General features: G+C 44.5%; 1 protein-coding gene across 1 annotated transcript; it reads right to left on the bottom strand.

Moving 5' to 3' along the window:
- Nucleotides 1-12,149: 12,149 nt before the first annotated feature.
- On the bottom strand, nt 12,150-24,558 carry LOC140468676 (uncharacterized). Its single transcript, XM_072564752.1, has 3 exons — nt 23,512-24,558; nt 21,878-23,300; nt 12,150-12,280 (listed from the first exon to the last, which is right to left on the bottom strand). Exons 2-3 carry the CDS (start codon nt 22,827-22,829, stop codon nt 12,150-12,152), a joined length of 1,083 nt encoding a protein of 360 aa, XP_072420853.1. The 5' UTR covers nt 22,830-23,300; nt 23,512-24,558.
- Between the last annotated feature and the right edge of the window lie 395 nt (nt 24,559-24,953).

Here is a 24,953-nt window from a genome sequence, read left to right as displayed (position 1 = left end):
ATACAGGAGGTTAGACAAATACAACATAGATCATGACAGCGCAGTACAGGCCCTTTATGGAATTGCTTGGCTAATACAGGGTGTTAGTCGCATAGAACATGGAACATTACAGCGCAGTACAGACCTTTTATGGAACCGCTCGGCTAAAAAAGGAAGTTAGACTCATTCAAGATAGTGCATTACAACGCAGTACAAACCATTTCTGGAACCGCTTGGCTAATACAGGAATTTAGAGTAATACAACATAGGACATTACAGCGCAGTACAGGCCCCTTATAGAACCACTCGGCTAATAAATAAAGTTGCACTCATAGAACATAGAACATTACAGCACAGTATAGGGCCTTCATGGAACCACTCAGATAATAAAGGAAGTTAGACGAATACCACAGAGAACATTACAGCACAGTACAAGTCCTTTATGGAACTGCACGGCTAATAAAGGAAGTTAGACGAATACAACATAGAGCATTACAGCGCAGTACAGGCACTTTATGGAACTGCTCGGCTAATAAAGGAAGTAAGACTTGTAGAGCATGTATCATCACAGCGCAGTACAGGTCCTTTATGGAATCGGTTGTCTAATTAAGGACCTTGAACGAAAACAACACAGAACATTACAGCGCAGTACAGGCCCTTTAAGGAAACCCTTGACTAATAAAGGAAGTTGGACTAATGCAACATAGAACATGAGAGTGCAGTACAGGCCCCTTATGGAACCACTCGGCCAATAAAGCAAGTTAGATTCAAACAACAAAGAACATTACAGTGCATAACAGTCCCTTTATGGAACTGCTCATCAAATAAAGGAAGTTAGGCTCAGAGAACATCACAGCCCAGCACAGGTCGTTTAAGGAATCACTCGGCTAATAAAAGACATTAGATTAATACAACAGAGAACATTACAGCTCAGTACACACCCTTTACGGAACCGCTTGGCTAGTACAGGAAGTTAGATTCAGAGAACATAGAATATGGCAGCGCAGTACATGCCCGTTATGGAACTGCTCGGCGAATAAAGGATGCTTGACTAATACAACATAGAACATCACAGCGCAGTACAGGCCTTGTTTGGAACCGCTTGGCTAATAAAGGAAGTTAGACTCAGAGATCATAGAACATGACAGCGCCATGCAGGCTCTAACAATGAAGCGCCTGTACTGCGCTGTAATGTTCTATGCTGTATCAGTCTAACTTCTTTTATTCGCTGATCAGTTTCATAAAGGGCCCGCACTGCACTATAATGTTCTCTAAGACTAGCTTCCTTTATTAGTCAAGCAGTTCCGTAAAGGCCCTGTATTGAGCTGTAATGTTCTGTGTTGGATCAGTCTAACATCTGTTATTAGCCAAGCGGTTCAATGAAGGGTGTGTACTGTGCTGTAATGTTCAATGAGATTAGCTTCCTTTATAAGCAGAGTAGTTCCATAAAGGGCCTCTATTGCGCTGTCATGTTCTATGTTGTATTAGTTTAGCTTCCTTTATTAGCTGAGCGCTTCCATAAAGGGCCTGTTCAGCGCTGTCACGTTCTTTGTTCTAGGAGTCAAACTTCCCTTATTAGCCAAGTGGTTCCATAAAGGGCCTGTGCTGCTCAGTAATGTTCCATGGTCTATGAGTCGAACTTCCTTCATTAGCCGAGTGGTTTCTTAAAGGACCTGTACTGCGCTGTAATGTTCTATGTTCTCTGAGTCTAACATCCTCTATTAGCCGAGCAGTTCCAGAAAGGGTGTGTGCTTAGCTGTAATGTTCTATGTTGTATTAGTCTAACCTCCTTTACTAGCCAAGCGGTTCCAGTAAGGGCATGTACTGCACTGTAATGTTCCAAGTTCTGTCAGTCTAATGCCTTCATTAGCGAAGCAGCTCCATAAAGGGCATGTACTGTCCTGTAATGTTCTCTGTTGTATCAGTCTAACTTCCTTCATTAGCCAAGCAGTTCCGTGAAGGGCCTGTACTGCGCTGTAATTCTCTGTGTTGGATCACTCTAACTTCCGTTATTGGACAAGTGGTTCAATGAAGAGCCTGTACTGCGCTGTAATGTTCTATGTTGTGTGAGCCTAACTTCTTTTATTAGCTGAGTAGTGCGATAACGGGTCCGTATTGTGCGTAATATTCTATGAGATTAGCTTCTTTTATTAGCTGAGCAGTTCCATAAAGGGCCTCTATTGCACTGTAATGTTCTATGTTGTATTCGTCTAACTTCCTTTATTAGCCGAGCGCTTCCATAAGAGGCCTGTGCTGTGCTGTCATGTTCCTTGTTCTATGAGCCAAACTTCCTTTATTAGCCGAGCAGTTCCATAAAGGGCCTGTCCTGCGCAGTAATGTTTTATTTTGTATTAGTCTAATTTCCTTTATTAGCCAGGCTGTTCCATAAAGGACCTGTACTGCACAGTAACGTAACGGTCTGTACTGCGCTGTAATGCTCTGTGTTGGATCAGTCTAACGTCCATTATTAGCCGAACGGTTTCAGAAATGGTATTCACTACGCTGTAATGCTCTATCTTGTATGAGTCTAACCTCCTTTATGAGCCGAGTGGTTCCATAATAGGCCTGCACTGCGCGGTATTGTTCATTGTTGTACAAGTCTAACTTCTTTTTTATTCTGGATTAGTGGTGCTGGAAGAGCACAGCAGTTCAGGCAGCATCCAAGCAGCTTCGAAATCGACGTTTCGGGCAAAAGCCCTTCATCAGGAATAACATCCTTTGTTTGCTGAGTGGATCCATGAAGGACCTGTATAACACTATAATATTCTATGTTGTATTCGTCTAACTTCATTTATTGCTCAAGCGGTTCCATAAAGGGCGTGCACGACGCTGCCATGTTCTGTGTTGTAATACTCAAACTTCCTTTATCAGCCGAGTGGTTCCATAAAGGGCCTATAGTGCGCTGTAATGTTCTATGAGTGTTACTTTATTTGTTAGCCGAGCAGTTTTATAAACGACCTGTACTGCACTGTGATATTCTATGTTGTATTAGTCTGAATTCCTTTATTAGCCAAACGGTTCCAGAAAGGGCCTGTACTGCGCTGTAATGTTCTATGATTGAAACTTCTTTCATTTGCCGAGTGCTTCCATAATGGGCCTGTTCTGTGCTGTCTTGTTCTTTCTCGTATTCGTCTAACTTCCTTTATTAGCGGAGCCATTCCATAAGCAGCCTGCGCTGCACTGTAATGTTCTTTGTTGTATTAATCTAACTTCCTTTATTAGCTGAACGGTTGCACAAATGTGCTGAGCTGTAATGTACTATGTTGTATTAGACTAACGTCCTTTATTAGGTAAAAACTGGATTAGTGGTGCTGGAAGAGCACAGCAGTTCAGGCAGCATCCAACGAGCAGCGAAATCAACGTTTCGGGCAAGAGCCCTTGGTTCAATCAAGGGCCTGTACTGCGCTGTAATGTTCTGTGTTGTATGAGTCTAACTTCCTTTATCAGCCAAGCGGTTTCATAAAGGGCCTGTACTGCGCTGTAATGTTCCACGTTCTATGAATCTAACGTCCTTTTTGAGCTGAGCGGTTTCCAAAAGGGCCTATACTACGCTGTAATGATCTATGTTGTATTAAAAGCACAGGAGTTCAGGCAGCATCCGAGGAGCAGGAAAATCCGACGTTTCGGGCAAAAGCCCTTCACCAGCTCATACAACAAACATGAGCTGGTATTCCTGATGAAGGGCTTTTACCCGAAACGTCGGATTTTCCTACTCCTCGGATGCTGCCTGAACTGCTGTGCTTTTCCAGCACCACTCTACTCCAAAATCTGAGTTCCAGCATCTGCAGTCATTGTTTTTACCTCACTGTTGTATTACCTAACTTCATTTATTGCCGAGCGGTTCCACAAAGGGCCTGGAACACGCTGTCATGTTCTATGTTTTATTACTCAAACTTCCTTTATTGGCCGAGTCGTTGCATAAAGGGCCTATACTGCACTGTAATGTTCTATGTCCTATGAATCTAAGTTCCTTTATTAACAGAGCGGTTCCATAAATGGCCTGTACTTCGCTGTCATGTTCTATGTTCTATGAATCTAACTTGCTTTATTAGCCGAGCAGTTCCATAAAGGGCCTGCGCTACATGGTGACATTCTGTGTTGTATTAGTCTAATTTCCTTTATTAGCTACGCGGTTCCATAAAAGGCCTTTACTTAGCTGTCATATTCTGTGTTCTATGAGTCTAAAGTTCATTATTAGCCGAGTGGTTCCTGAAAGGGCCGGTACTGTGCTGTAATGTTCTTTATTATATATGCCTGTCTTCCTTTATTAGCCAAGCGGTTCCGTAAAGGGCCTGTGCTGCACTGTAATCTTTGTTGTGTCAGTCAAACTACCTTTTATTCGCTGAGAGCTTCATAAACGCTGTACTGCAATTTTCTTTGAGTCTAAGTTCCTGTATTATCCAAGCAGTTCCATACAGGGCCTGTACTCTGCTCTAATCTTCTCTGTTGTATGAGTCGAACGTCTGTTATTTGCCAAGCTGTTCCATCAAGGGCCCGTATTTTGCTGCAATGTTCTATGTTCTATGAGTGTAACTTCATTTGTTAGCCAAACGGTTCCATAAAGGTCCTGTACTGCGCTGTAATACTTTATTTTGTATGAGTCTAACTACCTTTATGAGCCAAGCAGTTCTAAAAAGGGCCTGCACTGCGCTATAGTGTTCCATGTTGTATCAGTCGAACTTCCTTTATGAAACAAGCAGTTCGAAAACGGGCCTATAATTCACTGTAATGTTCTCTGTTATATTAGTCTGACTTCCTGTATTAGCCGAGCGATTCTATAAAGGCCCTGTACTGCGCTGTAATGCTCTATCTTGCACGAGTCTAACTTCCTTTATTAGCCAAGCGGTTCCACAAAGGGCCTGTACTGTGCTGTATCGTTCTGTATTATATTAGTCTAATTTGCTTCATTGGCCGAGCAGTCCCATAAAGGGCCTGTACTGCGCTGTGATGTTCTATGTTGTATTATTCTGGCGTTTTCTCTGAGCCAAGCGATTCAATAATTGGCCTCTGCTGCGCTGTAATGTTCTACGTTGATTTAATCTAATAACCGTTAATAGCCAAATGGTTCCATAAAGTTCCTGTAATGCACTGTAATGTTTTGTGTTCTATGAGTCTAACTTCCTTTATTAGCCAAGCGGATGCATAAGGGGCCTGTACTGCACTGTAATATTCTCTGTTGTATTAGTCTAACTTCCTTTATTTGCTGAACGGTTCTATAAAGGGCCTGTACTGCACTTTACTGTTCCCTGTTGTAATAGTCTAACTTATTTTATTAGCCGAGTGGTTGTATAAACGGCCGGTGCTGTGTTGTGATGTCCTCTGAGTCTAACTTCCTTTATTAGATGGGCAGTTCAATGACGGGTCTGTACTGCGCTGTAATGTTTTATGTAGTATCAGTCTAACTTCTTTTATTCGCCAAGCAGTTCCGTAAAGGGTCCGTACTGTGCTCTAATGTTCAATGTTATATGAGTCGAACTTCCTTTATTAGCTGAGCAGTTCCATATATGGCCTGCACTGCGTTGTCATGTTCTCTGTTCTCTGAGTCTAATATCTTATATTAGCCAAGCAGTTCCATAAAGAGCCAGTACTGCGCTGTGATGTTCTATGTTGTATTAGTTTAATTTCCTTCATTCGCCGGGCTGCTCCATTAAGTGCCTGTATTGTGCTGTAATTTTCTATGTTGTTTTAATCTAACATCCTTTATTAGCCGAGCTGTTGCATAAACGGCCTGTGCTGACCTGTGATGTTCTATGTTGTATGAGTCTAACTTCATTTGTTGGCCAAGCAGTTCCATAAAGGGCCTGTACTGCGCTGTGATGTTCTATGTTGTGTGAGTCGAAATTCACTTATAGGCCAAGCAGTTCCACAAAGGGCCTGTACTGCGCTGTCGTGTTTTAACTTCCTTTATTAGCTGACTGGTTCCAAAAAAAACGCCTGTACTGCACTATAAGGTTTTGTCTTGTGTTCATTTAACTTCCTTTATTAGCTGAGCGGTTCCTTAAAAAGTCCTGAACTGTGCTGTAATGTTCTATGTTGTATGAGTCTAGCTTCCTTTATTAGCTGAGTAGTTCCATAAACGGCCTGTACTGTGCAGTAATGTTCTATGTTCTATGAGTGTAACTTTATTTATTGGCCAAGTAGTTCCATAAACGAACTGAACTACGCTGTGATACGCTGTGTTGCATTAGTCAAAATTCCTTTATGAGCCAAGCGGTTCCATCAAGGGCCTGTACAGTGCTGTAATGTTATATGAGCCTAACTACGTTTTACTAGCCAAACACTTTCATAAAGGGGGAAAGATCATGGCAAAGTGCCGCTCAGTTTCACTTGGAGTTCTTTTCTTACGAGGTGAAGGTCATTCAAATCTGGATGAGTATGTGTGGTAAAAGTGGAACCACAGCCCCGAGATAACAACTCCCAGTGCAGGAGAGTCGGAGCCAGGGTTAAGCCTTGTGGCTGCAAGTGAAAGAGGTGCCATTATCAGTTCGTCAGTAATTCGACTGAATTCCAATCCAAAGGGTTTTGATTCCAGCACTTGTGGTCGGCTCAGAGAACTCACAGAGCAAATTGATCGCTGCCTGGATGGGGTGAGGGGCAGGGAATGGCTCCATTTCCTGGTTCCAGCATTTCACCCTGACTTGGAGCTGCATTTGAAGCAGATGGTCCCCATGTGTGTACCTTCACCTGTGGGTTTAGTGTGAAAGGTCAGAGTGATGTTATTATAACCTGCGGCCTCCCAGCTGAACTTGTCATGGTGTATCTGTGAGTGTAAACTTGAAAAATTTTGGTTAATTTATGCAGATATTTTCACACCTTTTAAACCACTGTTGCAGCAGGATTATCCGTCATTGGGATTATTTCAATCAATCTCCGAAATACATCTCCTCTCACGAGACAATTTTTATAACAATGTACTCTAGATAATTCTATACAACCCAGTTGCAGACAAGTAGAAGATCCCACCAGGCAAGGGGTTGGTTCCAGACCGCAGGGACATCCCTCCTACACATTCGACTTTTTCTTCACAAATCAAACATACTTCAACTCTTTTCCTAGCGGCTTTGTGGAAATTCGGGTGCCACTAGGTTTGCAATAACGTATTAACCATTCACTCCTTGCCCAAGCGTGTCCAATTCTGCACAGAAACAATGAGGGCATGAGCAAAGAAGGAACTAAACTTGTCCCACAGGGGTCACCCACAGCTTGGTTTGAGTATCGAGGGAGCACCCCATTTGAATCCATTGTTTGTGCTGTTCAGCAGGGTCTCCCACACCCTTTGATTTCTGTATCTTCCCCAGGTCTGGCACATCCGGCTTATATTGTCCATTGTTTGTGCTGTTCAGCGGGGTCTCTCCCCACACCCCATGATTTCTCTATCTTACCGAGGTTTGGCATACCCCACCTTATATTGTGTCTGACTGGGTTTTACTGGGAACCCAATGGAGCCAGAATTTTGCACCTCCCATTCATGTCCTTTGGAGAATGTATCGGTTGCCTCAGCATGAGATGTATATTTGATAACTGCCAGCCTGGTTGGACAAACCCAGCGTTATTAATAAGCTGTCACGTGGAAGTTTTTTGGGGAAGTTCAATCCTCTGTGTTCCCACAAGGCTCCGAAACCGTGGGCCATGCCAAAAGCACAACAAGAGTTGACATATATTTGCAGATTCTCCTTTTGCTAGGACGCAAGCCTGTCGATCGCTGAGATGGCTCCACGCTCCAAAGATAAGGGCATTTCACACCCCAGTGCCTCTATCTCCCAGAGTTAAAGCAAGGGGCTGCCATTTGTCCCTGGAGAACTTAGCTGACTTGCTTCCAGTCCCATATGTGTCGTGCTGGGGCCTGCCTGTCCCAGTTTCCAGTGTCCCCTCAGGAAAGTGTTGCTCAGCAGTGGTCACTGGGCGGGCATCTGAGGTAGATGCCACCCCCAGTGGGTATGTTGGTTTCAGTCAACCCAGTCGGGGTTGGCACACAGGGTATAGGGCTTGCGAGGTCATGGACATAGTCGAGTGCTTTTATTCCTGTAACTTGGATTGTGGTTCGGTCTCGTTCTGGCCATCCCAGTGAAAGACCACCACTCACCTCATTCGTGACCGGGAATTCTTGGACCAGTTCACATTGTTTGTCTGGATCATGTCAGCGACACCAGAAGGAAGACATTTCAAAAGCTTAACGTAAAACTAAGATTAGTCAGCTTCAAGATTAAAGGCTTGATCAACTGCAAATGTTCTGTAACAGGCCACAAACCATTCCCAGTAATCACCTCCCGACTCCCAGCGTTTGGGATTGCATTCCAGTCCATCACCAATGTTTACAGGTTGTTGTGAGTCTCGTTTTAACGGTTGGATTGAGAGGTCTACCTGGGCATCAATGTAGGGGAATCTTTCCTTCGAGTCCCTGTAACTGCAGACAGGTCCTGCACCACTCTGGCCCTTCTCTCCTTGCCATTTGGTAACTTCTGCAGGGGAAAGGATCAAACAGCAAAGTGCAAACAAGTCCTGAGGCGTGGCATTGTCCATCTGTATTCTCCTCTGGACATATTGAGCAAATGGGGCCAGTTTTTCCTTGCGGTCAGGAGCTTGGTTCATTCACATTACACTGTTTCCCTGAACAGCCCATTGTTGAGGATTGTCCAGGCCGCTCATCTCCACTAGTTATGAAGCTGATGACCGATACCAGGCCATTCAACTTCAGAGTAAGGGGAAGGTTTAGAATTGGGAAGTGTGCTGGGGACTACCAGGAGATGCTCGGGGCTCAGTGGGTAGCCTGGAATAAAATCCCCATTACTCATCCCTATTGGTGTGATCCCTGTCCTTAAATCGTGTCAGTATGTTAGGTGTTGGTTCAGGATCCCCAGTATAACTTAGTTCTGTTTCCACAACTCCTTTTTCTAACGCTCTGCTTCCTCCACATTTCATCACATTGCCTCCTTCCATTGCCAATTGGATGGACAATGCTCAATTTCTTTTTGAGGGATGGTCGAGGTGAACATTAATCATGCAGCCATGCTTCAGATTAACCATGAGGCACTGACACAGATCATCGACAATGTATAAAGCTATAAAAAAACATTAATTCTTATTCTGCAATTCAGGACTAATAGAAATGGCTTAAAATATTGACTAATGTAAATACATTCTCTAATTGAGAGATGGAAACAGAACAAGTGGTTGAGACATTTCACTGTTAATTAATAAGAACAGACAAATTTTCATATCACAAAAATGATTCAAATCTGCTGAGGGTTGTACACATTAAATTGGATCAGGAGTGATCTATTCTGTGCAGTTTCTATTCTTCTACAAAATTACAATTTTCTTCTTATTGAGTATGAATTTTGATGTGAATCTTCAATATAAACTGGAAATTCATTTATTCAAAATCTAATTTTATGATATAACACGTGCACAGTTTTGAACTCTGAAATCCATTACAATTACCGAGCTCGAGTCTCTCAATTTAAATCCTAAGTTTGGTTCTTTAAGCGGTTCTGATCAATTATTGCTCATTTCTATTGCTATTGGCTGCGAAATGCCTGCAGCTGCCAGGCTCCTCACAATATTTTTTGAGACTGTGCGAAAGTTCATGGTAACAAAATGTTTCTTTTGCATAAATAATGATTAATCTAAAGACACAGATATTAACAATAGGAAATTTGTTGCAAAATATTGTTGAGCTGAAACTTCACTTCTCAGCGAGGAAGAGATATTGAAACTAACCCACCGACTCTCACAGCTACCTGGATTACTCTTCTTCCCACCCTACCTCCTGCAAAACGCCATACCATATTCCCAATTCCTCCACCTTCGCCGTATTTGCTCCCAGGCGGACCAGTTCCACTACAGAGCACACCAGATGGCCTCCTTCTTCAGAGACCGCAATTTTCCTTCCCACGTGGTTAAAGATGCCCTCCAACGCATCTCGTCCCCATCCCGCACCTCCGCCCTCTGACCCACCCCTCTAACTGTAACAAGAACCCCCTGGTGCTCACCTTCCATCCTACCAACCTTCGCATAAACCAAATCATCCACTGACATTTCCACCACATTCAAATGGACCCCACCAGCAGAGATATATTTCCCTCCTCACCCCTTTCTGCCTTCCGCAAAGACTGTTCCCTCCATGACTACCTGGTCAGGTCCACGCCCCCCTACAACCCACCCTCCCGTCCCAGCACCTTCCCCTGCCACAGCGGGAATTGCAAAACCTGCGCCCACACCTCCTCCCTCACCTCCATCAAAGGCCGAAAAGGAGACGTCCACATCCATCAGAGTTTTATCTGCACAAACACCAATATCATTCATTGTATCCGTTGCTCCTGATGCGGTCTATAATACTTTGGAGAGACTGGATGCCTCCTAGCAGACCGCTTTAGGGAACACCAATCAACCCCACCACCCTGTGGCTCAACATTTCAACTCCGCCTCCCACTCAGCCGAGGACATGCAGGTCCTGGGCCTAATCCACCGCTGCTCCCTCACCACCCGACGCCTGGAGAAAGAATGCCTCATCTTCCACCTCGGACCACTTCAATGCCAGGGCATCAATGTGGACTTAACCAGTTTCCTCATTTCCCCTTCCCCGACCTGACCCCAGTTCCAACCTTCCAGCTCAACACCATCCCCACGACCTGTTCCATCTGCCTGTCTTCCTGTCCACCTATCCACCCACCCTCGTCTCTGACCTATCACATTCATCCCCACCCCCATTCACCTATTGTACTCTTTGCTACCTTCCCCCACCCTACTCTCTGACCTATCACCTCCATTCCCACACCGATTCACCTATTGTACTCTATGCTACTTTCTCCCCACCCACCCCCCTCTCATTTAACACTCCACCCTGCAGGCACCCTGCCTCTATTCTTGATGAAGGGCTTTTGCCTGAAACATCGATTTTCCTGCTCCTCGGATGCTGCCTGACCTGCTGTACTTTTCCAGCACCACTCTAATCTAGACTCAGGCATGGAGAATGTTGATCATTAACTTTACGTCTTTCTCTCTCTCTTACAGTTAGTCTAATGTTGATGTTTGTCTTAACTCGGCGGAAGTGTGGTCTTTCTACATGCACCACTCACGATCTGGTGGCCATGGCAGCATCTGATCTATTGTTCATTATTATTTATATCATCCTTCTCCGATTCCCTTACTATTACTATTCACTGTTTTTCCTGGATATCACTCCTGTTTGTAGCGTTATCTACATCCTGTTCCGTGTGACCACTAATTGCTCTGAATGGTTCACTGTTGCTTTTGCTTTTGATCAATTTGTTGCCATTTGTTTTCATCAGATGAAAACGCAGTATTGCATAGAGAAAACGGCAAAGAGGGTTGTAACAACAATCTGCATGTTCTTTTCTTTAAAGAACATTCCCAAATACTTTCACAATAAATCTGAAAGTGTTATTAACAATATTCCATGGCACTTTAAAACGAGGTACAGTTATTATCATGACCGGTGGGAAAGTTTTCAATTCTTTGAATATTTTTTAATACCAATGTTACCATTTACTTTTATTCTCTTTCTCACCATTCTCACTGCCAGACACATCTTTGGATCTGTGAAGATGCGTAAGGGACTGAGAACTCAGGGAAAAATAGAGAGTGACCCAGAGATAGAGAGCAGAAATAATTCTGTGATTTTACTCTTTGCCATTACCACCAGCTTCATAGTTCTGTGGTTTCTGTATATTTTAAAGTTCTTTCAAGTTTTTGATTCCTTGAATTACTATGATTTCCATCTCTTTAAAGAAGTCACATATATGCTGCGGAACCGAAGCTGCTGCACAAATGCACTTACTTATGTGGTGACGCAGAGAAGTTTCAGAAATTATTTAAAGCATGTAGTGAAATATCCAGTTATAAAAATTAATGAATAAATCAAAGTAACTGAGAGTCAACATTAGCTGCAGCAGATAATGGAACAAGGCGTCCACGTGAGGCATGGTCAGAAGGAGAAACAGTAATACCAACGTGCCAACACTCATTTTAAAATGGGCAAGGAATGACTCCATCTGAGGAAAAAAAAACAAAAGAGGCTGAAGGTGTAAAGCCAGTGTAAGGTGCTGTCAGCGAGGAACAATATTTAGTAGAAAGCCAAATAACGAAAGCAAAACCGAAAGAGGAGTCAGATATGCACGAAAGATGCATTTATCCCAAGCAATCAGTTCTCAGTGGGTGACACGGATACATACATAAATGAGCTGGTGGAAAGGATTATTGTTCACTACAGGCCCAGAGTGAGAAATGCAGCGACAGAGTCTTCTCCACTCTTCCTCACTGAACTCACTGATCCACACATCTAAATAAAAGGGAAAAAAGGAAGAAAGTTATCAAGAATAGATAATGTCCTGTAAAAAAGTTCTGCGTCTTCTGATTGCAAGTTTTTTTTCAACAATAATTTACTTTATTTCCATTCAATCCCTGGTATCCTTCCATTTCTTTATTCCTTCCTTTCCATGAACCAGCTGATGGGTTGGCGAGGAATCCAAGCTCAACCAGAGGGAGTCCTGGACTCTGTCTCTCTGCACCTTCCAATGACCGAGCTCCCCCGCCCATTTAAATCTGCCTCTTTCTATCAGTTACTGTCACCTAACCTAATATCACCTTCGGTGAGTCAACATCAGCTCTGTTTAATTTGTCGTGACAAAGGTCTTTTTCAAATGATTTTGGGGATTACGTAGAGTTAAAGTGGACAGTGATGGTGAGTACAGCTTCCTTCCAAACTGGTGACCTGGCTTTGATGTTCAGCAATCGCACGTTAGGATTCTGACATTGATCAATCAGAAAACCCAAAAACGAAAGGAATTTGATCAGGATGAGAATATATGCGATTTTTCTTCCAAGACAGTAAAGTGCTCAACAGGAGCAGACAGAGGACAATCTGGACTAAACAATTTACCTGCTGCTTTCTCTCACACCTCTCTCCGCCCCTTCCTCCCTCTAATCCCACAAAAATGATTCTGGCTGTGCCCCAATTCGAGGGGAGGTTTACCGCAGGGAGAGGGAGCTGGGAACTGACTGGATGAGCTGGGACTTAGGTGGAGAGTGCATCTTTGAGTGTGAGATCTGGGGGTATTTCAAATAGGTTCTGGCAGCCACTTCCCTTTCACCATGTGCACTCATCAGGGAGTGAGTATCTGTGTGCTTTTGTCTGTCTCTGTGTGTGAGAGTGTGGGGAGTGCTTGAATCTCAATCCCAGTTTGATCCTTTAATATCCCACATTCCCTTCCTGAACCAGCCCCTCCTAAAGCCAGCCCCTGGAACAGGGTCAGTCCGCAATGGGAAAGAGGGAGTGTGAGAGAAAATCGAGAGAGCTGGGAGCAACCTAAATGGAGAGTATCATCACTTTAATCTCGTCATGTGTTTCCTTAACTCCTGATTATCTCTCTCTGAGCTTCCCTCTCCTCTCTCTCTCTCACATTCCACATTTCTCTCTCAATCTTTTCATCTCACACACTATCCCCCTCTCTTTTCTTACTGGCTGTTTCTTTTTGTCTTCTTCTCTCCGACTTCTTCTTTCAACTTTGTGGATTTTTTCAATCTCTTCTTTTCTGTCTTTTGTTTCACTTTCTCTCTCTCTCTCTCTCTTTCTCTCATTCCTTTCTTCCTATTTCTGTCCTTCAATCCTGAAACTGCAGCCCTCCCACCCCAATTTTACATACCCTACCCTGGCAAACTTTGCATTCTCACAAACTTAAGACCTCTCCCTTCCGTGTCCCCATCTAATTGCCCTGCCCTGTGTGTCTTCATCTTCCCTGAAACGCCCATGCTGTAGTTCCTCCATTTCATATCCACTGAGTATCAGAGATCCTCTGTATCTCCATCCGTCCACAGTCCTCCCCGTGCCGTGTCCCAGCCCCTGACAAAGGGAGCATGTTGAGAGATTAACCTGTCATTTGACTGCCTGCTGTAAGTTCATAGTGTCATAGAGTCATAGAGCACAGAAACAGATCCTTCGGGCCAACCCATCCACACTAACTATCTTCCAAAACTAAAAAGTCCCACCTGCCTATGCGTGGTCTGTATCCCTCCAAATCTTTCCTGTTCATGAACTTACCCAAATGCGCATTTTGGAAAGGCAAATCCAGACTTATAGATTTAATTGTAAGGTCCTGGAGGGTGTTGTTGAATAAAGGAACCTTGGAGTTCAGGTTCACAGTTCCTTGAAAGAGGAGTCACAGGTAGATAGACTAGTGAAGAAGGCGTTTGGTGTGTTTTCGTATATTGGTCAGAGCATCGAGTAAAGCAGTGGGGATCTCATATTACAGTTGCAGAGGACATTGGTGAGGCCACTTTTGTAGTCCTGCATTCAATTCTGGTCTCCCTGCTATAGGAAGGATGTTGTGGAACTTGAAGGGGTTCAGAAAAGGTTTCCAAGGATGTTACCAGGGTTGAAGATTTTGAGCTTTTGGGAGAGGGTGAATAGGCTGGAGCTGTTTTCCCTGGAGCGTCGGAGGCTAAGGGGTGACCTTGTAAAATCATGTGGGTCATGGGTCGCGTAAAACAAGAGGACATTGGCTTAAGGTGAGAGGGGAAAGATTTAAAACGTACCTAAAGGGCAACTTTTTCACACAGAAGGTGGTGTATATATAGAATGAGCTGCCAGACGAAGTGGTGGAGATTGGTACAATTACAACATATACAAGGTAACTGTTAATGGTTATATGAATTGGAAAGGTTTTCAGGGATGTGGGCCACTTGCTGCCAAAAGGGACAGGATGTATTTCGGGTATCTGGTTGGTATGGACTAGTTGGACCGAAGGCTCTGCTTTCGTGCTGTACATCTCTATGCCTCTATGCCTTTTAAACGTTGTAACTGTATCTGCATTCATCACTTTCTCTGGCAGTTCATTCCAACATGCAAATCACTCTCTGTGTAAAAAAGTTATCCCCCATGCCCTTTTAAAGTCTTTCACCTCTCATGTTTAATTATGAGCCCTTGTTGTGATATTCCCCCAACTATGGGAAAAGACATTATCATTTCCCTTCTCTATGCATCTCATGGTTGTATAAACCTCAATAAGGTCAACCCTCCACCATCAGTGTTCCAGTGAGAAACGTCCTAGCATTTCCAGTCTATTATATCTCACACCGTCTATTCCCGGCAACATCTTGGGAAATCCTTACTGAACACTCTCCAGTTTAATCATTTCTGTTATGGGCCAACCAGAAGTGCACACATTATTCCTGAAGAGGCCTCCCCAACACTCTGTAAAACCTCAGTATAACATCCCAACTGCTATATTGAATGGTCTGAGCAATGAAGCTACGCATGCTAAATGTCTTCTTAACCACCCTGTCTAACTCTAACGCACATTTCAAAGAATGATGTACTTGAATCCCTATGCCTCTCTTTTCTACAACACTTCCCAGGGCCCTACCATTAATCCCATCCTTGTTTGTTTTATCAAAATGCAATCCCTCACACGTTTCCAAATTAAACCCCATCTGCCACTCCTCAGTCCATTGACCCAATTGATCGAGATTTCTTTGTGATGTGAGGTAACGTTCTTCACTGACCACTTCACCAACAATTTTGGTGTCATCCGCAAACTTAATAACCATGCCTTCTCTCTTCTCATCAAAACCATTTACATAAATGACAATCAAAAGTTTATCCAGTACTAATCCCTGTGGAATACCGCAGGTCACAGGCATCAGTCCAAAACATATACCTCCACCATCACTGTCAGTTTCCTGCCCTGCAGCCAATTTTGTATCCAATTGGCAAGCTCACCCTGAATCCCATGTGATCTACTTTTACTAATTTGATTCCCATGCACAGCCTTGTCAAAGGCTTTGCTGAACTCCAAGTAAACAATATCTACCACAGTGCCTGCATCAATCTTTTTGGTCACTTCTGAAAAAAATTAATCAAATTTTTGAGACATGTATTTCCTCACACAATACCACGCTGAATATCCCTATTTAATCCTTATCCCCCGAAATGAATATAAATCTCATCTTTCACAATCACCTCCACAACTTATCAAACATCGAGGTCAGACTTACAGGTTTATAGTTCCCTGGTTTCTCCTTACATCCCTTCTTAAACAATGGCACAACATGACCCACCCTCCAGTCCTCGGGTATTTCACCCGTGTTTATAGATGATACAAATATTTCTGCTGGGGCCCCCACAATTTCCTCCCTAACGTCCCACTATGACCTGGGATACACTTGTTCAGGTTATAGAGATTTATCTACCTTTATGTTTTCAAAGACCTCCAGCGCTTTGTCTTCTGTAATGTCATCCCTGTTTACAAAATTTATTTCCTTGAGTACTCTAGCCTCCATTTCTTTCTCAACAGTAAAACCCGATGCAAAATAGCCATCTCCTGCGATTCAACACAAAGATAACCTTGTTAATCTTTCAGGGGTCTTGCTGTCTCTGTCGTTACTGCCTGGCTCTTAATGTCTGGAGAATCATTTTGGATTATCCTGTTCCTCATCTCTGCCCGGGCTATCTCATATCTCTCTTTGCCTTCCTGAATTATTTCCTAAGAATGCCCCAATCCTCTTTATAGTCTTCAAGAGATTCAGTTGATGCTAACTGTTTGTATCTAACATATGATTCTTTTTTATTCTTGACTGGAATTTCAATACATTAATTCATCCATTGTTCCCTAATCTTCCCAGCCGTGCCTTTCACTCCAACAGGAGCAACATGCTGTGCACTCTCCTTACCATGCTTTTCTAAACGTCCGAGCATATCCAGCCTCTCCTTGTAACTCAAAGTGTCCAGGCCTGATAATCTCTCGTAAATCTTTTCAGAATCCCTTTTACTTTAAAAATACCGTTCCTAAAGCCGGGCGTCCCGAACCGTATGCAGAGTTTTAAGAGTGGCCTTACCAACAAGATATCCCAACTCCTATGCTCAGTGCTCTGACCAATGAAGGCAAGCGTTCCAAACACTGCCTTCACCACCCTGTGTACCTGTTACACCACTTTCAAGGTAATGTGTATCTGAACCCAACTCACTCTACCCTACCAGGCAAACATTCCAGACTCTCACCACCCACTTACTGAAAACACTTTCTCTCAGTAAACCTTCGGCATGTGAATATTGAGTGCAAGTCAAAGCTTCAGTGTCAAGTCGGTCATCATTAATGGAGATGGAGAGCTCCACAGGAAGGGGAGGGAGGAGTCAGAGATGGTCCAGGTGAATTTAAAGTCGGGGTGGAATGTGTTGGTGAAGTCGATGAATTTCCCAACCTCCTCGTGGGAGCTTGAGGTGGCACCAAGGCAGTCATCAATGTAGCGGAGGAAGAGGTGGGGAGTGCTGCCGGTGTAACAACCGACGATGGATTGTTCTACATAGCCAACAAAGAGCCCAGGCGTAAATAATGACACAAAGATAATTATTACTCCATTTCATATGAAGTTTAAAAATATATGAACCACAGCAGCAATCCCTCTCGAAGTGAATCATTTGCACTTTTAAGAGACACGGGGAAGAACAGGAGCAGTAGACTGCTCACAAAATCACAGTCATATACTCAATTTTTTAGGGGGGATTGGCAATGGTTAACTTCACGTCACAGGTGAGGTGCCAGTAGACTGGAGTTTCGCAAACGTGGTGCCACTGTTTAAGAAGGGCGGTAAAGACAAGACAGGGAGCTATCGACAAGGGAGCCTGAACTCTGTGGTGGGCAATTTGTTGGAGGGAATCCCGAGGGACAGGATGTTTATGTATTTGGAAAGGCGAGGACTGAATAAGGATAGTCAACATGGCTTTGTGCATGGGAAATTATGTCTCATAAACTTGACTGAGTATTTTGAAGATGTACCAAAGAAGATTGATGAGGGCAGAGCAGTAGATGTGATCTATATGGACTTCAGTAAGGCGTTCGACAAGGTTTCCCATGGGAGACTGATTAGGAAGATTATATCTCATGGAATACAGGGAGAAATAGCCATTTGGATAGTTAGAAGACACAGGGTGGTGGTGGTGGAGGGTTGTGTTTCAGACTGGAGGCCTGTGACCAGTGAGGTGCCACAAGGATGTGTGCTGGATCCTCTGCTTTGTGTCACTTACATAAATGATTTGGATGTGAGCATAAGAGGTACAATTTGCAAATGACACCAAAATTGGAGGTGTAGTGGACGGCGAAGAGGGTTACCTCAGATTACAACAGGATCTGGACCTGAGAAGTGGCAGATGGAGTTAAATTCCGACAAATACGAGGTGCTGCATTTTGGGAAAGCAAATCTTAGCAGGGCTTATACACTTAATGGTAAGGTCCTAGGGAGTGTTGCTGAACAAAGTGCAGGTTCATAGCTCCTTGAAAGTGGAGTCGCAGGTAGATAAGATAGTGAAGAAGACGTTTGGTATGCTTCCCTTTATTGGTCAGAGTATTGAGTACAGGAGTTGGGAGGTCATGTTGTGGCTGAACAGGACATTGGTTAGGCCACTGTTGGAATATTGCGTGCAATTCTGGTCGCCTTCCTATTGGAAAGATGTTGTGAAACTTGAAACGGTTCAGAAAAGATTTACAAGGATGTTGCCAGGGTGGTAGGATTTGAACTATAGGGAGAGGCTGAACAGGCTGGGGCTGTTTTCCCTGGAGCGTCAAAGGATGAGGGGTGACCTTATAGAGGCTTACAAAAATTATGAGGGGCATGGATAGGATAAATAGGCAAAGTCTTTTCCCTGGAGTCGGGGAGTCTAGAACTAGAGGGGCATAGGTTTAGGTTGAGAGGGGAAAGATATAAAAGAGACTTAAGGGGCAACTTTTTCACCCAGAGGGTGGTACGTGTATGGAATGAGCTGTCAGAGGATGAGGTGGTGACTACTACAATTGTAACATTTAATAGGCATTTCGATAGGTATATGAATAGGAAGGGTTTGGCGGGATATGGGCCGGGTGCTGGCAGGTGGGACTAGATTGATTTGGGATATCTGGTCGGCATGGATAGCTTGGAACTAAGGGTCTGTTTCCATGCTGTACATCTCTATGACTCTATGACCTGGTTTATAGTTGACTCAGACTGGCTCGAGTCTCACCTAAAACCACAACATCCTCGAGTCAATAAAAGAATGAATGGGAGACACCAACATGGACAATGGTTGCAAAATTTCTGTCTTTCGTTTTGGAGCCTCCACAGCTCAGATTGCCCCTAGAATTGTATATCCATACCGTATGAATGACAGTACAGGGCACTGAATCACTCCACAGTGTCCAGGAATGATTGCACTCCATAATGTGGATGAACAAGTGGTCGGGCATTGAGTCATTCCCTCATGGACAGGATTGAACATCCTGACAATCTACATCATGGAAGTATTAATGAGTGAATCCAACCACCATGTCCCAAGCTGCATACCCACCAAAATCATAAGCTCTGCAACATTAAACACGGACTCACCCACATTCTAACACCGTACACCACAGCCCCCCACCCAAATAAAACCTGAATCCATGCTGCAATGTTTTTTGCAACTTTCTGGTTTAGAAGTCACACATTTTGTTAGAGATTAAGTGAAGCGACCTGCCTGATGTCCAGGATCCTGCTCCCAAACTCTTCTCCTTGTGAATACAGATCCACTTCCCAGATTCAGAGAACACACTGGGGCTGGGAATCCCCATCACCTATCCAGCATTCCTACGGTGCAGAAAGAGGTCATTTAGCCCATCGAATCTGCAGCAGATCTCTGAAGAGTATTCTACCCTGATCCTACGCAATGGATGTGGTTTTTATCATGACTAACTCACCAAACCTGATATCCTGAACACTCTGGCTCAATTTCACTTAGCCAACCCATTTAATTTGCACACCTTTAGATTACGGAAAGAGACCAGAGAACCCGGAGGAAATCCGTGCAGACACAGGGAGAATGTGCAAGCTTCACACAGACAGTCATTCAAGAGTGGAATTGAACTCAGGTCCTTGACACTGTAAGGCCGCAATGCTAACCACTGTGCCACCGTGCCACCCTTAAATCGTTGTGGATTCACACCATTTGTAAAGTTATTGGAAGACAATGGCCTAATGGAACTATCATGAGACTGTTAATTCATAGACTTAGGTAATGATCTGGGGAGCTGGGTTCATCATTCCCCAGTGCAGAAATTGGAGAATCAATGTTGAGTGATCTGGGCGGTAGGCTGCCCAGGTAGAAGACGAGGTGTTGTTCCTCCAATTTGCGGTGTGATTCGTTGCTTAACACTGAGTTCTCCAATTTCAAATAACCTCCCTTCCCATCCCCCATCTCCCTCCCCAGACCGTCCCCTTCCATTCCTCTCATTGACGCTTCATTCTAGCTACCAACCAGATTTATTCCTCCCATGGATTAACCCTCTCCCTGTGACCACCTCTCCCCATCTCACCACCCTGCACCCACCACCTCGTTTATCTGCTGCTCCCCTCACTGTCCTGAAGAAGGGTTGCACCCAACACATTGACTTCTCCACCTCCTGATGCTGCCTGGCTTGCTGTGTTCTTCCAGCCTCCTGCTTGTCTACCCAGGTTACTGATAATCATGCATTCAATAATGTTAATGCCATAGCAAGCCAATGGGAGACTGGTGGGTTCTCACTTTTTGGAGATGGTCATTGCCTGGTGCTTCTGCAGCGTTAATGTTATTTGTCAATTATCAGCCCAGGCTAGCTTCTCCCTTGCTGTATATGAAAACAGACCACTTCATTACAAGAGGAGACATAGGTGTTGCTGAGCTTGTGCAGTCATGAGAAAACATCTCTAATTTTGAAATTATGATGAAGGGAAGGGCATTGATGAGGCAGCTGCAGACTTTAGTGTCAAGGTGTAACCATACAGAACTCAGCAGAGATGTATGGTGACTGAGATGACTGCCCTCCTCCAGCCCTAACCATTTTCACCTGTAGTCTGGATGAAACCAAAGAGAGTTGTAATCTCATTGAGTTCAGTTTTTCAAGGGCTCCTTATTGTGAACAGGTATTCATAATGTATATGTTTAAAAGCTTAAGATATCTTTTCAGCAATTAAAATTTAACTGTAAAAATAAAGGATTGAGGAGCAGATATTCAATCCTTCTGTAAATGCAAGGCAAGCAATTCCGAGTTTGGCACATTACAGAGTTAGAATGTGGAGATAGTAAGGACAGCAAATGCTGGAAGTCAGAATCGATCGAATGTGGAGCTGGAAATGCACAGCAGGTCAGGCAACATGTGACAGTGTTGGAAGGTCAGAGGTTACTGTACAATAAACAAGCAATGAGTGACAGAGTTTGGGTTCCTGACAGAGTCGGAATGTTTGTCATTCTCACACTAAAAAAAAGGAATGCCCTTAATTCTGCGAACTGGACTTGTGAGCAATGTTATTGATATAGAGTGCACAGATGTATCGACAGCATAAAGGACTGTGTGACACAGATATGGAAATGAGAGAGACTGCAACGGAAGTTCATTAATGTGGAATACATATTCAAGGTTAGAACACTTGGTCAGCAGCGAGGCTTGTATGGTATATTAAAGCACCATGTTAAATGTTCTGTATTCTGGACTGTTAATTAGAGGTGATGCTCTCCAACTCAGTTATAAACCATAGTCTGAATGTTGCAGTTAGTAAGTTATTTGTTGAAACATTATTTCTCTCACCCCACTGTTGCCCGCCTCTCTTCCCATATCCATCTCCCCGCCCTCTCCAACTCTCCCCTTCTCTTTCCATCTCCTGATGCTGTCTCTCCCTCACCCTGTCTGTCTATCTCTTCTGCTTTCATACTCTCTCCCCTCTACTTCTCTCTCTCCCTCTCCTTCTCTCTCCCCTCCCCTTCTCTCTACCCTCTCATTCCCTCTCCCCCTGTCCTTCTCTCTCTCCCTCTCCTTCTCTCTTCCCCTCTTTCTTCCCTTTCTCCCCCTACCTCCCGTTGACAATACGTCGGGGGCTGGCACTCTGGGCAGTGTCAGTCACCTACCTGAACCCTTTCGGCCAATGATTACAGACAGGCAGATAGAGGAGAGAGTGGTTGTGGTTCTGTTCGCCGAGCTGGGAATTAGTCTTGCAAACGTTTCGTCCCCTGCCGAGGTGACATCCTCAGTGCTTGGGAGCCTCCTGTGAAGCGCTTCTGTGCTGTTTCCTCCGGCATTTATGGTGGCCTGTCTCTGCCGCTTCCGGTTGTCAGTTCGATCTGTCCGCTGTAGTGGCCAGTATATTGGGTCCAGGTCGATGTGTTTGTTGATAGAGTCTGTGGATGAGTGCCATGCCTCTAGGAATTCCCTGGCTGTTCTCTGTTTGGCTTGCCCTGTAATGGTAGTGTTATCCCAGTCGAATTCATGTTGCTTGTCGTCTGTGTGTGTAGCTACTAAGGATAGCTGGTCGTGTCGTTTCGTGGCTAGCTGGTGTTCATGTATACGATTCGTTAACTGTCTTCCTGTTTGTCTGATGTAGTGTTTTGTGCAGTCCTTGCATGGGATTTTGTACACTACGTTAGTTTTGCTCATGTTGGGTATCGGATCCTTCGTTCTGGTGAGTTGTTGTCTGAGCGTGGCTGTTGGTTTGTGTGCTGTTATGAGTCCTAGTGGTCGCAGTAGTCTGGTTGTCAGTTCAGAAATGCTCCTGATGTATGGTAGTGTAGCTAGTCCTTTGGGTTGTGGCATGTCCTCGTTCTGTTGTCTCTCCCTTTGGCATCTGTTGATGAAATTGCGAGGGTATCCATTTTTGGCGAATACCTTGGAAAGGTGTTCCTCTTCCGCTTTTTGCAGTTCTGGTGTGCTGCAGTGTGTTGTGGCCCTTTTGAATAGTGTCCGGATGCAACTTCGTTTGTGTGTGTTGAGGTGGTTGCTTTCATAGTTTAGGACTTGGTCTGTGTGTGTGGCTTTCCTGTAACCCTTTGTGGTGAATTCTCCGTTCTGTGTTCTCTGCACCATCACGTCTAGGAATGGGAGTTGGTTGTCCTTTTCTTCCTCTCTAGTGAATCGGATTCTGTGAGTGTGGCGTTGATGATCTGGTGTGTGTTCTCTATTTCTGTGTTTTTATTTATTACAAAGGTGTCATCCACGTATCTGACCCAGAGTTTGGGTTGAATTTTGGGTTGACTGTTAGAACTGTTAGAGAGTGAAAGAAAACAGAGAGACAGACAGATCGAGAGCAAGAGAGAGTGGGGAAAGAGCAGAGAGAAAGCAATGCAATGATGGAGGATGCAAAACGACAGGAAAAGGGGGGAATAATAGGTAGAGTTGCAGAGGGTAAGGAGAGGGAGGGTGTGAAATGAGGACAGAGAGAGGCTGAGAGCGAGGGAGGGGCAGAGGGGAAGAGAGGTGCAGGGAGATGGAGGGAAGGGAGTGGGGAAAGACAGAGGGCAAGATTCAGAGAGGCGGAGACAATGTCAGAGATAGAGTCTGAAATAGAAACAGAGATAGCAACCATTAGATGCAATGCCAAAACTTACTGAAATCTCACAAACACCCCGTTTTAATATCCCATCACTGGATACCAACCCTCACTATGCTCCTCCACTGGCCCTTCTAATGTCGAGCCCATTGGCCTGGCCCTCGCTATGGGACAATCGGGCTCCTTCCCTCCCATCATCCTAATTGTCCCCAATCCTACCTTCAGCTCCAACATGGCGCCTTCACACACCCACCAGAATGGGAAGAAAGAGAGGTTAAGGTAGAGACAAATCTGTAGAGGCACTCTCTTGTCCCAGAGAGAGACAGAGACCAGAACTGAGAGACAGAATGATGGACAGTCTTGGTTTGTCACTACCCACAGTGGTTAGGGATGTTAACTGTGTTAGTGATTACTGTCACTGGTTAGGGATGTTAACCGGGTTAGTGATTATCGTCACTGGTTAGGTATATTAACTGTGTTAATGATTACTGTCAGGGATTAGGGATGTTAATCAGCTTAGTGATTACTATCAGTGGTTAAGAATGTTAAACTGGTTAGTGATTGCTGTTGGTGGTTAGGGATGTTAACCGAGTTAGTGATTACTGTTGATGGTTAGGGACATTAACCGGGTTAGTGATTACTGTTGGTGGTTAGAGAGGTTAACAAGGTTAGTGATTACTATCAGTGGTTCGGGATGTTAACCGGGTTAGTGATTACTGTCAGTGGTTAAGGATGTTAACTACGTTAGGATTACAGCTGGTGATTAGGGTCGTTAACTTGTTAGGGATTACTGTCAGTGGTTAGGGATGTTAACTGGGTTAGTGATTACTGTCAGTGGTTAGGGACATTAATCAGTTTAGTGATTACTGTAGGTAGTTAGGGACATTAATGGAGTTAGCGATTACTGTCTATGGCCAGGCATGTTTACCGGGTTAGTGATTCGGGATGTTTACTGGGTTAGTGACTGCTGCCGGTGGTTATGGATGTTAGTGATTAGGAACATTAACCGGGTTAGTGATTACTGCCAGTCATTAGGGAGCTTAACCGAGTTACTGATTGCTGTTGGTGGTTATGGCGGTTAACCACATTCGTGATTACTGCTTTGTGGTTAGGTACATCAACCGGGTTAGTGACTGCTGTCGGTGGTTATGGATGTGAACCGCATTAGTGATTAGGAACATTACCCGGTTAGTGTTTACTGTCGGTCATTAGGTGCATCAACCAGGTTAGTGATTACTGTCAGTGGTTAGGGATTTTAACCGGGTTAGTGATTACTGTCAGTAGTTGTATCAACCCACTCCCCCTCTACAATATGACCACTGAACTTCAGGGGTCTGTCCCCCCCCGCCCCGCCCCCTGCTGTCCCTGATTGGGCAGGGCCCCCTGTCTCCGCGCGCTCGGCTTGTTGTTCTTGTTGCTGAAGACGCTCTGACTGAAGGGACTGAGCTTCCGGTGGAGCGGCTCCGGGGGTGGGGGGGGCTGCCTGCCCTCCATCCACGTGAGAGGCTTCACCCCGGGGCAGGGGGCGGGGTCTGGGATGGGGCAGGGATTGTTTGGTGCGAGGAACGAAGGACCGTTGGTGATGGAACCGACAACCTTGTTGGAGCCGCCAGCATCAAAGATGGTGATAGTGCCGTGTGGTCGCTTCAGCAGAAGGCGCC

This window comes from Chiloscyllium punctatum, chromosome 47 (assembly GCF_047496795.1).
Source record: "Chiloscyllium punctatum isolate Juve2018m chromosome 47, sChiPun1.3, whole genome shotgun sequence".
Classification (NCBI taxonomy): domain Eukaryota; kingdom Metazoa; phylum Chordata; class Chondrichthyes; order Orectolobiformes; family Hemiscylliidae; genus Chiloscyllium; species Chiloscyllium punctatum.
Note: the sequence above shows the minus strand (reverse complement) of the source record. Positions and strands in the feature narration are given on the sequence as shown.